Raw genomic sequence first — 13,670 nt, forward strand, 5'->3', positions numbered from 1 at the left:
TTGAGGCACTGTTTGCTTCAGCAGAGTCTGTGTACTCTTCTGGTAGATTGTATAGAACATAATAAAGGGGGAGGGGTGGAGGCGAAAGGAAAGAAAAAGGAGGGAATAAAAAAAGGAGTCAGATTAAGAAAGAAGTCAGCACAAAAATATAAAATGGAAGGAAAAAAAGCTACGATACAGGAACCTTAAAAGGTAGATTAAGGATGGTCTCACATGGCACGCGTTATTATCTGTGCCATAAATCACACAAAATCAACTAATAATTATGCTCCTACTCAGAGTGAGCGCCATGTTAGCACTAGTTGCTTTCCTGTGATCTATCCTGAAGTCAAACACAAGAAACACTGTTTAACTCCTAAGTGCCCTAATGTCAAGAAAGCACAGAAATAAACTCAAAGGAAAGACAATTCAGTCAATCTTTGCATTCAACAAGCCCAGGATGTTTTGCCGCAGAGCTATACCTATCACAAACCTTCATTCCAGAAGATGGCCGGTAGAGGTGGCTCATGCCTGTAATCCCAGCACTCTGGGAGGCCCAGGAGAGTTCGAAATCAAGACCAGAACTTATCTCAGACCTTTTTTTTTTTCCGGTTACAACTCAAAATAATCAGAATTAGAAGAATAATGGATTTTAACTGAAAGGGATTGCCATTAGTTAAAAGGATTTTAACTGAAACTGTAATCAGTCTCAGGAGAGTTTCCAGGATAATGTTTGGGCATGTATTTATCAGTGTTACTTGTGAGGATTTGGGAGTAAGAATGAATGAGGAAGTTCCTCCCCCAACACAGACACGTGCACACAAAAGCTGTACAAACTGAAAAACTTCAGGACAAAAACTCATGAATAGACTGGAGAGTCATTTGTGTGCATATGTGTGGTTTATTTACTAGCACCACAGCACAAGAAGAGTTTTTGTTTGTCTTTTACTTTTGTTTTTGTTTTCATAGGCTCATTGTGTAAGTGTTATGTCTGTTTCTTACATTGCCATGGATATTTATCAAGGGTCTAGACACACTGAGAACCAGAAAATCAAAACATACATTCCTAGTTACATATTTTCCCTAGACTGGAGTAAACATGATTTATGTATGTAGTATCAGTAAGACGTAGCTTGGACACTAGGAAGAAACCACATTGCCTAGCAATGTATTTCTACATGGGGAGGTAATGCTTGTCTCTCCTAAACTTCTAGTGAAGATAAAACTTCAAAGTAGAGTAATTAACAGAAAGGTCAAAAGACAAAGTAGAAGCCCTGAGAATCTTAAACGAAGTTAAAGAACCAACATTTACATTTAGATAAATTTATTTGAAATATTTCTAAGAGCCACCATGTTGTTATCGGTCCTTTTTCTTTCTTTCTTTTATACTTTTGGTTTATTTAAAAGCAATGATGAAGAAAAAATGAAATAAAGCTATCTTTCACAATACACAGAGGGATGGACTGAGCTTTGGGAAACAGTCACAGCTTGGAATTAAGAGTGTGTGTCATATCATAATTTATTTGGATGATTTGGTGCTCATTCACTATACCCAAAATTACACTTTCAAATCTACCATGTTCGTACTTATCACAGTGCCTAACAGATAAGAGGAACTCAAAAAACCTTTCATTCATTCACCCATTCAGTGTTTCTTGATCTCTTCTATGTACTAGGCATTGTGATAAATCCTTAACAAGACAGGTAAGATCTCTGTCTTTGTGGACAATAAACTTACATTCTAGTAAATATCTTTTGAATGAATGAAGTGATATTTCCTACTGAAGCTAAAAAAGGAAGGTCTCTGCAAACAGTACACTGTCTACAGAACTCATCCAAAATGAGAAGACAAAGGAGAATAATGTATAGCCCACATAACTCTCAAATCTCAAATATGATTATTTAAAAACTAGAGTAAAACAAATGTGGAAGAGATTCGGACTTCAGGGTTGTTTTATAAATTGCTGTTTTACATTTTTAAATCTAGTATTATAGGCAAAATTGAATCTAAATGGTTTTCTTCTTTTCTTTTTTTACTGTCATCATCAAAAATGGAAGAAAGGAAGAAAAGGAGGAAAGAAGAAAAGGAAAGGAAGAAGGGAGGGAGGGAAGTTCTTCAAAAGCTTGTGTCAGGGATCTTGAAAAAGAAATTATTCATTTAAAATATAGTTGTTATGGTAAAGATCCATGAATAAACAGTACATTAATTCATTCAATTAATATTAATTTAGCACCTATTATATGCCAGGTACTGTGCTACTCACTGATGATTTAGTAGGGAAAGATGTATCCCTGTCCTCATGGAACATATAAAAAAAGGACCTTTTTTCCTGACATGCTTTTACTGAAGAATTGCTGCAACCTAGATTATGAGTACTCATGGACCAGATGGCAGTTTTCTGCCCATCTGGGATAGTTCTGAAGAATAGACCCTCGTGTATCAATCAAGGTTTCTTCCAGTTCTAAGCCTTCATGATCTATGATCTAATAGTTGAAACAGGATGTATGCTCCCAAAAAGATGTTATATTTATATTACTTTTATAAAAGGAAACAGAGACATGCCCTATTAATTCAGGAGATTGGGTTCCTCCTGGCTGTTTAAATCATTCTATTTAAACTCCTTTATCTCTTCTTTCTTGGCTCCCCTTCCAAAGCTCACTCTTACCCCCTTTAGTCTCACTTCCCTTTTCTTTCTTTAATTGCTGAGACAAATTGTTCATTTCTAACTGGCTATACATGACATCTCCAGTTAAATGTTTCACTGTTAGGACAAATTCATTATATTCCAAATGAATTCATACACACATATGCTATTTCTCCCTTTTCTGTTTTTCATGTTGCCATCAGCAATATCTTCATTCTCCCAGTCTTCCTTACTCGATATCCAGTAGTTTCTTTGCTTCTTCAGGAATTAATCTCCAGCACCAAATTGGATAGTTCTTCCTGCTTTCAAAATACCTTCTAATATGTACCTTCTTTTACATTCAATACAATACAGCCTTAATTCTAATGCTATCACCCCAAGTCTAGTAAATTACAGCAGCCTGTTTCTGATCTCAGTCTCATGTGCCCTTTCGAATCTGTTTTACACCATACCGATCTTCCCAAACCCTAACTTTCCTCTAAAATAGTGAGTCATGTCACAGAAATTTTCAGTGGTTTTCTTTGCCTGCAGGGTAAGTCTTGAGCCTCAGAGTCCGGAACACCTTGCTTTGCATCATCTGCTTTCAACATGACTAACTAATTATATCTCACTGTCGTCCTCAACACCACTGTTCTGCAGCCCCAAGCCTTTCTTCAGCTTGTCACTATTTCTTACCTGCAAACCTTTACACTTGCAGAGATCAGGGACTATAGCATTTGTTTTTTGACTATCTCTTTCAGTATTAACAAACACTTATATAATGAATAAACCACCAAGGAAAGAACTGATTGTGCCATAACGTAAGATACAGGTATATAATTTCTGGCTTTTGCTTCCTGTTTTGTATATACTATGGTTATATTGATTTAAAATACAGCCAGTTAGAAAGATCTAATGCATGGAGGCTCTCATTTTAATAGATTATCAAATTTCATTTCCTTGCATAATTGCTCACAGAATAAAGTGCTTCGTTCCTAAGTCCCAAGCTAAAGCTTTTGAGGACCTTGGTTGCTTTCAAGATTTTCTCCTTCATAAATTTATTTCTTTATTTAGCCAGTTGTGCATTCAATCCACACAAAACTTTTCTGCAATGATAATTTGTGGAAAGATATATTTTATGCCTAATTCTTCTCACTGTCATGCCTTCTCTTAAATTTGAGTTATGAAGATGGAAATTCACTTTGATCTCATTTTAAAATCTTGACAATGTTGAGTGTACACTGGAAACTACCACTGGAGCTCTCCTTGTATAAGAAGGCAAAATTCTTCAGAGATTGGGAGTCTAGAATGAACTTTAATGCTGCATCAGCTCAGTCCCTATGAAACTAACATTCTTACTAGAGAAAGTGGCCTATGGCACGGTCATATTCCTTTACCATCTACATCTTCCCCTTGAGATTTCTTTCTCAGTATGTGAAAAGATTTCTGATCAGTGTCCACTCCCATATGGCATCCTCATCTTCTCCTCCCTGCCCCAAAACACTCACATTTATCTCTAGATTATTTATGGAATGACCCATTCTAAATTTAGAAATAATGACATATGCCACACATTGATTTGCATGTGTTTTTCCACAACCTTTCTCTGTGATCTTATGGTATCACATTCTTTAAGACCAGGAATTGACCTTGCATTGGGCCATAAAATACATTGAACAACTGAAGTTTCATAGATATGCACACTAGAATTGGTCTGCATTCAATAAACTGATTGAAAATAAAGAAATTAAAAAGCAAATTACTTATTAAATATTTATAAAATACCTTTTTTCAACTTTAATCTTCAGGATAGCAGTTAAGAGCAAGACCCAGACTGAATGAGTTTAAATCCGAGCTCTGCCAATTTACTAACTACTGAAGCTTAGGCAAGTTTTTTTTTTTTTTTTTTAACCTCTCATGCCTCAGTTTTCACATCAATGAAGTGGGGGGAATAATATTAACTCCTATTGCAGAGTTACTGTAAAGATGAAATAACACAATTCATATTGTCATGCACGTATTGCTTAATAAATATTAGCCATTTTTGTATTGTATGTGGTACCCTGCACATTATGGCCTATTGCTCTCCTTTTTTCCTTTTTTTTTTTTTTTTTTTTGAGATGGAATCTTGTTCTGTGCCCCGGCTAGAGTGCAGTGACATGATCTCGGTGCACTGCAACATCCACCTCTCAGAGTCAAGCAATTCTCCTGCCTCCGCTTCCTGAGTGGCTGGGATTACAGATGCCCACCACCACACCCAGCTAATTTTTGTATTTTTACTAGAGATGGGGGTTGCATCATGTTAGCCAGACTGGTCTCGAACTCCTGACCTCAAGTAATCCACCTGCCTCGGCCTCCCAAAGTGCTGGGATTACAGGTGTGAGTCACCACGCCTGGCCTATTCCTCTCCTTTTATTAACCATAATAGCAGCAAGAACAGTAGCTGGTGGCATTTATTGAGCAATTACCACATAATAGAAACTAGGCTAAGTGCTTTACATGTATCTTCTTATTTAATTCCCACAGAACTCTATAAGTTATATTACTGTCCACATTTTACTGATAAGGAAAGTTAAGAATAATTTACCCAGGGACATTGATTAGTCAAGGTTCTCCAGAGAAATAGAAGCAACAATATATATATGTATGTACATATGTATATGTGTGTGTATGTATATATATGTATGTATATGTGTGTGTGAATATATAAAATCAAGTATTATCTCATGCAGTTGGAAACTAAGAAGTCCCATGACCTGCTATCTGTAAGCTAGAGAGCCAGGAAAATTGGTAGTGTAATTTCAGTCTCAGTCTGAAAGCCTGAAAACCAGGGGAGTTGATGATGTAAATCCCAGTCCAAGGGCAGGAGAAGACTGACATCCCAGCTCAAGTAGGCCTGCAGGGAAAAAAGGAACATGTCTTTTTGTTCTGTTTAGGACCTCAACTGATAGGATGATGCCCACCCACATTGCGGAGGGCAATCTACAGAATCCGCTGAACTAAATGCTAATCTTGTCTGCACAAGACACACCCAGACACACCCAGAAATAGTGGTTTACCTGAGCACCCCATAGTCCAGTCAACTTGACACAGAATTAACCATTACAGACCTGCAGTCAGTGCAGTCAGTGTGAGTAGGTATTCTTGTTTGTTCCGCATCTCTTCTCTTCTCTCTCTCTCTCTGTCTCTCACACACACACACACATACACACACGTACCACATTTACTCATTTATCCATTTGTTTGGTCAACTAGTCATTAAACAAATATTTGCTACCATTTACTATGTGCAGGGTTCTGTGCCTCCTGCAGAAAGGGTTGGAGACATTCAAAGAGAAAGGTAAACAAAAAATGGTCCCTGCTATCAAGAAGTTTGCAATCTATTGCAAAATGTCCATATAACTCAAATGAATTGTATGCTAGAAGTGCTGCAAGTATAAACCATATACTGTTAGAATGCTGAGGAAACCATTAATTCTAACCCGGGAGATGGGGAAGTAAGCATATAACCACTAACAGCATTGATCTGGGAGAGAAGTAGGGTAAGAGCATTGCCAAGAGAAGGAGCAGCATGAAGAAGCCACACACAAGAGTTACATTGGATGGAATAGTGCAGGATAGGCAGGTAGTTTTGGTGGGCTTAGCAGGTAGAGTTTGGGAGCGCAGGGTCATAAGGTTGGGAAGGTAGGTTTCATATGTCCCTCATGCTTTTGTGTAGGTAAAATAAAGCAAATCCTGCATTTTAGGGGAACTCCACTTGGTTATCCACATATTTGGGCCAAGCAAAATGGGCAAGGCTAGGGGGAGTGAAAAAATGAGATTGTTCTGGATATACACTAGGCACTTAATTGATATTGGAAGGCCAGAGTTGGTTTGAGACCAGACTACCTGAGCCACTTTTCTGATGACATTAACATCGATTTTTACCTCTTGGGAATTCTGCACACCACAGGAACTATCCCTTGAGTTTCGATTGCTCTGTGCAAGCTCTGATTGACCCCTAGTTTAGCATGGACTGTTCACAACCAAATCAAAATCCAGAGTTAGAGAGCTAGGATGCCTGCAGCCACCACTTATATTGAGTTGGCAAAATGCCAAATGACTAAGTATAGTATTTCACCCATAAAATTATTCCTTCCCCCCCCCCACAAGAATAGAATTCACTAAGTTGACAGCACACTGTGTCCATATATTATAGAAAAACCTAACAGGAAAAAAAGGATGGCGGTTTTCACTGCATGCCACCTAAAGGTATATTTCTCAATAATTTTCAAGACCACTGAAAACTGAAATCTGAAAAATAGTTTTATCTTACTATCCACCCTGTTTTATCCCAAATTTAAGCCTTGTCTGTACTTCTTTGATATTTAATTAATTTTTTTTTTTTTTTTTTTTTTTTTGAGATGGAGTTTCACTCTGTCGCCCAGGCTGGAGTGCAGGGGCACGATCTCTGCTCACTGCGGCCTCCCTCCTGCCTCAGCCTCCTGAGGAGCTGGGACTACAGGTGTGCACCACCACACCCGACTACTTTTTGTATTTCTAGTAGAGACGGGGTTTCACCATATTGGCCAGGCTGGTCTCAAACTTCTGACCTCAAGTGATCTGCCTGCCTTGGCCTCCCAAAGTGCTGGGATTACAGGCATGAGTCACTGTGCCCAGTCCATAATTAAATATTAATCAACTATTGGTTAATTGCTAATTATCAATAATTAAATATCACTCAATGGTTTATTACCTATTCATCAATATTCTTTAAAAATTTGTCAAAAACAATAGACTAAGACTTAAAGACAAGACATGTCATTTCTAAGATTCTGTAGTCACCTATACCAAATGGCACCCTCCCTAATATTTCTGTGAAAGTAAAGATTTGTGTTTTTTTATGGTACTAATTGAAGCAGTAGTTCATTTGTGGCTGCCAATGAGTTGACTTTAAAAAAAAAATCTTATTTTAACATTGTTGAGAGAGGAAATCCTTTGTGTTTGGCCTTGGATTGATAAAAACGAGTCTGGGATACTATATACGCTAAGTGGATATTAAAACTAGGGCTATGAATTGTTGCTTTAGTGTTGTCAGCCTTGGAGACTCAAAGTATCATCAGAAAGGATGCATTGTTTTAATTGTTCCTCATTATATAGAATGAGAGAACATCATTTCTCTCCTTTTCTTCCCAGGTGGCTGTGGAGGACCGAGTCAGGCAGCTGCATGAAGCTCACAGGGACTTTGGCCCAGCGTCTCAGCACTTTCTTTCCAGTAAGTCATTTTCAGCTTTTATCACTTAACTTTATTGCATCTTGATTAATAAGAATTAACAGTTGAAAAAACAAAAGAATTAAGAGTTGAATTATAATAATCTCTGTCAGATGTAGTAGAAGCATAAATCATCCTGAAATATAACTTGGTTGATAATTTAGAAAGGTAGGAAGAAGAAGCCCAACTGGATCATTTTGCCCAGTCTTCAGCTAATGCATAATTGTTTCCTGCAATATATTCTCAAATGTTAACTTCATTAATATCTTTGAGTCTTTTTGAAAAATATGGAACACTTTGCTGCGGAGCCATGCTAATATTCTCTGTATCATTCCAATGTTAGTATATGGGCTGCTGAAGCAAACACAGACTTTTGAGTTTTTAATTTCTGCCTATCAGTTCAGTTCATAAAGCTAATAATTATGATATCATGTAATTATAATATGATCATTCAATATATGTTACTGTGATTCTGTAAATCTTTATCTCTAAATAATTCATTAAATACTCCCTGCCTTATGAAATGAATGACAGTTCTCAAAAGAAGGCATACAAGTGGCCAGCAGGTATATGAAAAAATGCTCAACATCACTAATCACCAGGGAAATGCAAATCAAGACCACATGATATATTTATCTTATCCCAATTAGAATGGCTATTATTCAAAAGACAAAAAATAACAGATTCTGGTAAGAATGTGAAGAAAGGGAACTCTTTTACAGTGTTGGTGAAAATGTAACAGTAAATTAGTAACAGTATGAAGATTTCTCAAGAAACTATAAATAGAACTACCTTACCATCTGGCAATCCCACTATTGGTTCTCTATCCCAAAGCTAAGAAATCAGTATATCAAAAGGGTACCTGCACTTGTATGCTTATTGCAGCACTGTTTACAACAGCAAAGATGTGAAATCAACGTAAGTGTATATCAACAGATGAATGGATAAAGAATATGTGGTATCTATACACGATGAAACACTACAAGAATGAAACTACGTCATTCACAGCAACATGGATGGGACTGGAGGTCATTATGTTAAGTGAAATAACCCCGGCACAGAAAGACAAAAATTGCATGTTCTTACTCTTGTGGAAGCTAAAAAAAAAATTGATCTCATAAACATAGACTAGAATGATGGATACTAGTGGCTGGGAAAGGTGTGTGGGTAGAAGGGGAGATAAAGAGAGGTTGGTTAATGGGCATCCAGTTAGATAGAAGGAATAAGTTACATCATTTGACGGCAGAATAGAGTGACTATAGTTAACGACAATGTGTTGTATATTTCAAAGTACCAAGAAGAAAGGGCTTGAATTGTTCCCAATACATAGAAATGACAAATACTCAAGGTGATGGACGCCTCAAATACCCTGACTTGATCATTATGCATTCTATGGTAGTAAAATATCATGTTACCTCATAAATATGTAAAATATTATGTATCAAGAATAAATAAATAAATAAATACTTTGCCTCCAAATTTGAAACCTCAGCCTATGGGCATTTCCTATTTCCTTTCCCTAACTATATCCTTTTTTTTTTTGAGAGGGAGCCTCATTCTGTTGCCCAGGCTGCAGTACAGTGGCATGATCTTGGCTCACTGCAACCTCTGCCTCCCAGGTTCAAACAACTCTCCTGCCTCAGCCTCCTGAGTAGCTGGGACTACAGGCGTACACCACCAGGCCCGGATAACTTTTGTATTTTTTAGTAGAGACAAGGCTTCACCATGTTGATCAGGCTGGTCTCGAGCTCCTGATTTCAAGTGATCCACTCACCTTGGCCTCCAAAGTGCTGAGATTACATTCGTGAGCCTTGTATTCTCCTTTTGTCCTTGACCTCTAGTATTCTTTTTATTTACTGGTTTTACCATTTTATTAATTATGTTTTTATAATTAATACTGAGAGAAATAACCTTAGTTAACTGAAAGTTTGAGTATTAGAAAATCATATTTATACAATAGTGCATATTAAATTGGCAAGCACCTGTTTTCCTCTGATTAATGTTAATTTATACCACTTTTTATTTGATTATAAAAGTATATGTGTTGAGTTTTTTGGTATTTAAAAAGCCATACTTTACCACATGGAGTTAACATCTGTTAGCATTCTGATATATTTCCTTATGGTCATATGTGAGTATGTATGAGGGTTTATCCATCATTTTAAGGCAATTACTTTGTGCCTAGCAATGTTACAGATTTTAACTAGTTTAATCCTTATAGCAATCCCTTAAGGTAGGTACCATTATTATACCTATTGAAATTATACCTATTTCAATGATGAAGAATTCATAGAGCTAGTAGATGAGAGAGCCAGGATTCAAACCCAAGAAGTTGGCCCCAGAGTCTGTGTTTTAAGCATCGCACTGTAATTTTACTTAATTTATATATTTTATAGAGAGGAGGTAATTCTGTATGATCTCCATTCTTCTGCCACGTTCTTTCATTGCCATTTTCTGATCATTTCCTTTCTTTTCCATTCTCCATGGGTTAATAAAAAGATCCACGCTCACAAATACTTTAAATTATTTGAGTAGATGCTGTCATGTGTGTCTTCAGTTGGCTGTTGTCTTTTTGAACAAAATTTCCTGGAAGGTGTTGGTCTTGTATTTTTGTCATATATCGATAATAGATTAAGAAGTATCTTATCTTCTGAACTGGCTCTAACTTTATTATCCGCCTGCGGTGTAGTTATTTGGACACAGTTTCACAATGCTTTGGAGTTGCCAAGAAAAAGGGATAAGTTAAAGCAGTTTATCTAAATGAGTGGGATCGTGGCTTTTAGGAACGGTTCTAGAAAAATGATAAAGGCTACAGATTTTGTCTTCTGCATCTTTCCAAATCTCTGGTCTACTTAACTTGCCTTGGTGACAGCCATTCTATTCGATTTAATTGACATTAAATGTGATAACATACTCCTAAGCTACTCATAAACCATAAAGAAAAAAATAGTACTATTATGAATATTAATTACTCCTCTGACACCAGGAATATTCGTTCATATTTTCTTCTCTCTGACTCCCCCTCTGAATTCCCATGTCTTACCCATTAAAGCCTATTTTCAGAAAATGATATACTCATTTAACCCAGGTCATAGGTAAAGTTTAATGTGCACTTCTCCTGGGTTATTTGCATTTTATTAGTGTGAAAATCTGTAAGCCTGAGGTGGTAGAACATCAGCTGTAAGTTCTGAGCTGTGAGGAAGGAACTTTGAGGGGCCAAGGGGAACATTCTCACACCTTTCAAACCATATCACATCAGTGCCCACTTCCAGAAAGGTCAGGCCTGTTAGACACAGGCATTCATAAAGAGACTGATCTACCTGCGTGAATGGAGCCAGCCCCGGAAGTCATCAATCTCTTGGTTACCCATGTGGAATATCAATATATGCTTAAAAGCTTTGCTTACAGGTATAAAGAAAATACCAACTTGGTTTAAGGGATATTTAAGAAACAGGATGGTGAGACTAAGGATGGATTGTTTCTTTACATTGTCCTTTTTAAAATTACAAAGGTACTCTATACACATCAAGAAAAATTTCAAAAGCACACAGTGCAAACAAGAAAAGAAAAAATATCCATAATCCAATGACTCAGGGATAATCACTATCATAAATTTGGTTTATATGCTTTCTGTCTTTCTCTTGTGGGGTGTATGTGTCTGTGTGTGTGTGTCAAGGTTCTATCTTTTTATTTTTTTATTTTTTAATTTACTTGTTTTTTGAGACAGAGTGCAATCTCGGCTCACTGCAACCTCCCCCTCCTGGGTTCTAGTGATTCCCATGACTCAGCCTCCCGAGTAGCCGGGATTACAGGAATATGCAACCACGCTTGGCTAGTTTTTTGTATTTTTAGTAGAAACAGGGTTTCACTATGTTGACCAGGCTGGTCTCGAACTTGTGGCCTCAAGTAATCCGCCCACTGTGGCCTCCCAAAGTGTTGGGATTACAGGCATGAGCCACCACGCCCAGCCTCTCTCTTTTCTTTTAAACCATGCACAGATAAAAACATGCTACCGTTTTATGACCTGCTGTTTTCCCTTAAAACTATCTTTACAATATTTTCATGTGTTTAAATATTCTTCTACAGAGTGATTTTTCTAATGACTGACTAATACTCTCTTCTGTGTCTATACTAAATTTACCAACACAGTTCTAAATTGCTCAATATTAAGATTATTTCACAATTTTTATTATATCGAGCATTATGGCTAATATCCTTTTTATACCTGTACAGATATCTCAGATTCTTTCTACAGGATAAATGCCTAAGGTGGAATTGTTGTGTTAAGAATGTTGACATTCATAAGCCTTTTCAAGTGTATTGCCAGACTTACCTCTAGAAAATTGCACCAGAAATTGGGTGTGCCATCCAAACCATATTTGAGCCAGGTACGGTGTGGCTCATGCCTATAATCCCAATTCTTTGGGAAACTGAGGCAGGAGGATCACTTGAACCCAGGAGGTCAAGACTGCAGTGATCCATAATCACGCCCCTGCACTCCAATCTGGGTGACAGAGCAAGACCCTGACCCTAAATTTAAAAAAAAATACATCACCATATTTTAAGCAGGACATCTCTGAAGTCACATATTTGCTACTGTAAAAGCAGCTTCCCCTACCAATGAATAAAAATATATTTTAATATTCCTCTAAGTTCATATTAAATGAATTTGAATTAATACATTTTTTTAGATAGACCTGAGTTGATACATGTTTAGTAATGTGCTTTCAGGTTATTGTGAATAATAATAGGGTGGCTTCTAAAGCTTAGTAATTACAAAGAAAAGGAAAATAAGGAGGAGCTACTAATTGCAACCCCCAACATAAACATACTTACTGTCTCTGTTTTTCTTATTCTCTCTCTCTCTCTCTCTCTCTCACTCACTCTGACACACACACACACACACAGACACACACACACACACTCCCCTTTGGAAATTATTCGGAAATTACATTACCAGCTGTCTGTTTTCTTATCAGAAGACAGAGGCAGCCTTTTACTAAAAAAAAGTATTCACTGTTTCTTCCTGGTAGCCCAATCTCTACTAGTTACAGAAATTGTTTTTTTATCTTAGATCTGAGAGAAAATAAGGAGAGAAAAGCATTGTGAAATATGACCCTTCTCCATTGATAGACACTAACTTGTCCTTACTTCTAGTTTTAATACACTGCTGCTCCTAATTGACTTCTACAACTTAAACCAAGAAAAAGGAGAAATTCTAATAGTGTGATTTTAAATATGTATATAATTTACAATGAAATTAGCATTTAAATTATTAAAATTATGTACTAATATATAATTATATATATATAGTTGGTAGGTATACTATCAGCCTCTTCATATGTCTGTCATTAAGCAAGTACTAAAGTATTCATTGGCGTAGTAGTCTGAATATTGTCCTTTCCTTTTCAAGAGTTTAAAGATTTTCTGGGCACGTTGGCTCACACCTGTAATCCCATCACTTTGGGAGGCCGAGGTGGGCAGATCACTTGAGGTCAGGAGTTCAAGACCACCCTGGCCAACATGGTGAAACCCCGTCTGTACTAAAAATACAAAAGTTAGCTGAGTGTGGTGGCACGGGCCTATAATCCCAGCTACTCAGGAGGCTGAGGCAGGAGAATGGCTTAAACCCTGGAGGTAGAGGTTGCAGTGAGCTGAGATCCGGCCACTGCACTCCAGCCTCGGTAATAGAGAGAGATTTCGTCTCAAAAAAACAAACAAACAAACAAAAACAAAAACAAAAACAAAGACAAAAAAAGAGTTTAAGGATTTTTCCTGACCATTATCTCAATTCTCTGGTCTTTTATTCTAAATTC

At 37.1% G+C, this 13,670-nt stretch overlaps 1 protein-coding gene and 1 non-coding gene across 2 annotated transcripts in view; one reads left to right on the forward strand and one right to left on the reverse strand.

Moving 5' to 3' along the window:
• The window catches only part of DMD (dystrophin), a 2,224,438-nt gene that overhangs the window by 1,977,113 nt on the left and 233,655 nt on the right, over positions 1 to 13,670 (forward strand). Inside the window, 1 exon segment of the mRNA XM_033201414.1 lies at positions 7,779 to 7,857. Coding sequence (XP_033057305.1) covers positions 7,779 to 7,857 — 79 coding nt within the window.
• On the reverse strand, positions 8,116 to 8,221 carry LOC117078631. The gene has a single exon (XR_004435072.1). It is a non-coding gene; the product is annotated as a U6 spliceosomal RNA (small nuclear RNA).

This window comes from Trachypithecus francoisi, unplaced genomic scaffold (genome assembly GCF_009764315.1).
Source record: "Trachypithecus francoisi isolate TF-2019V2 unplaced genomic scaffold, Tfra_2.0 Lachesis_group6, whole genome shotgun sequence".
Lineage (NCBI taxonomy): Eukaryota > Metazoa > Chordata > Mammalia > Primates > Cercopithecidae > Trachypithecus > Trachypithecus francoisi.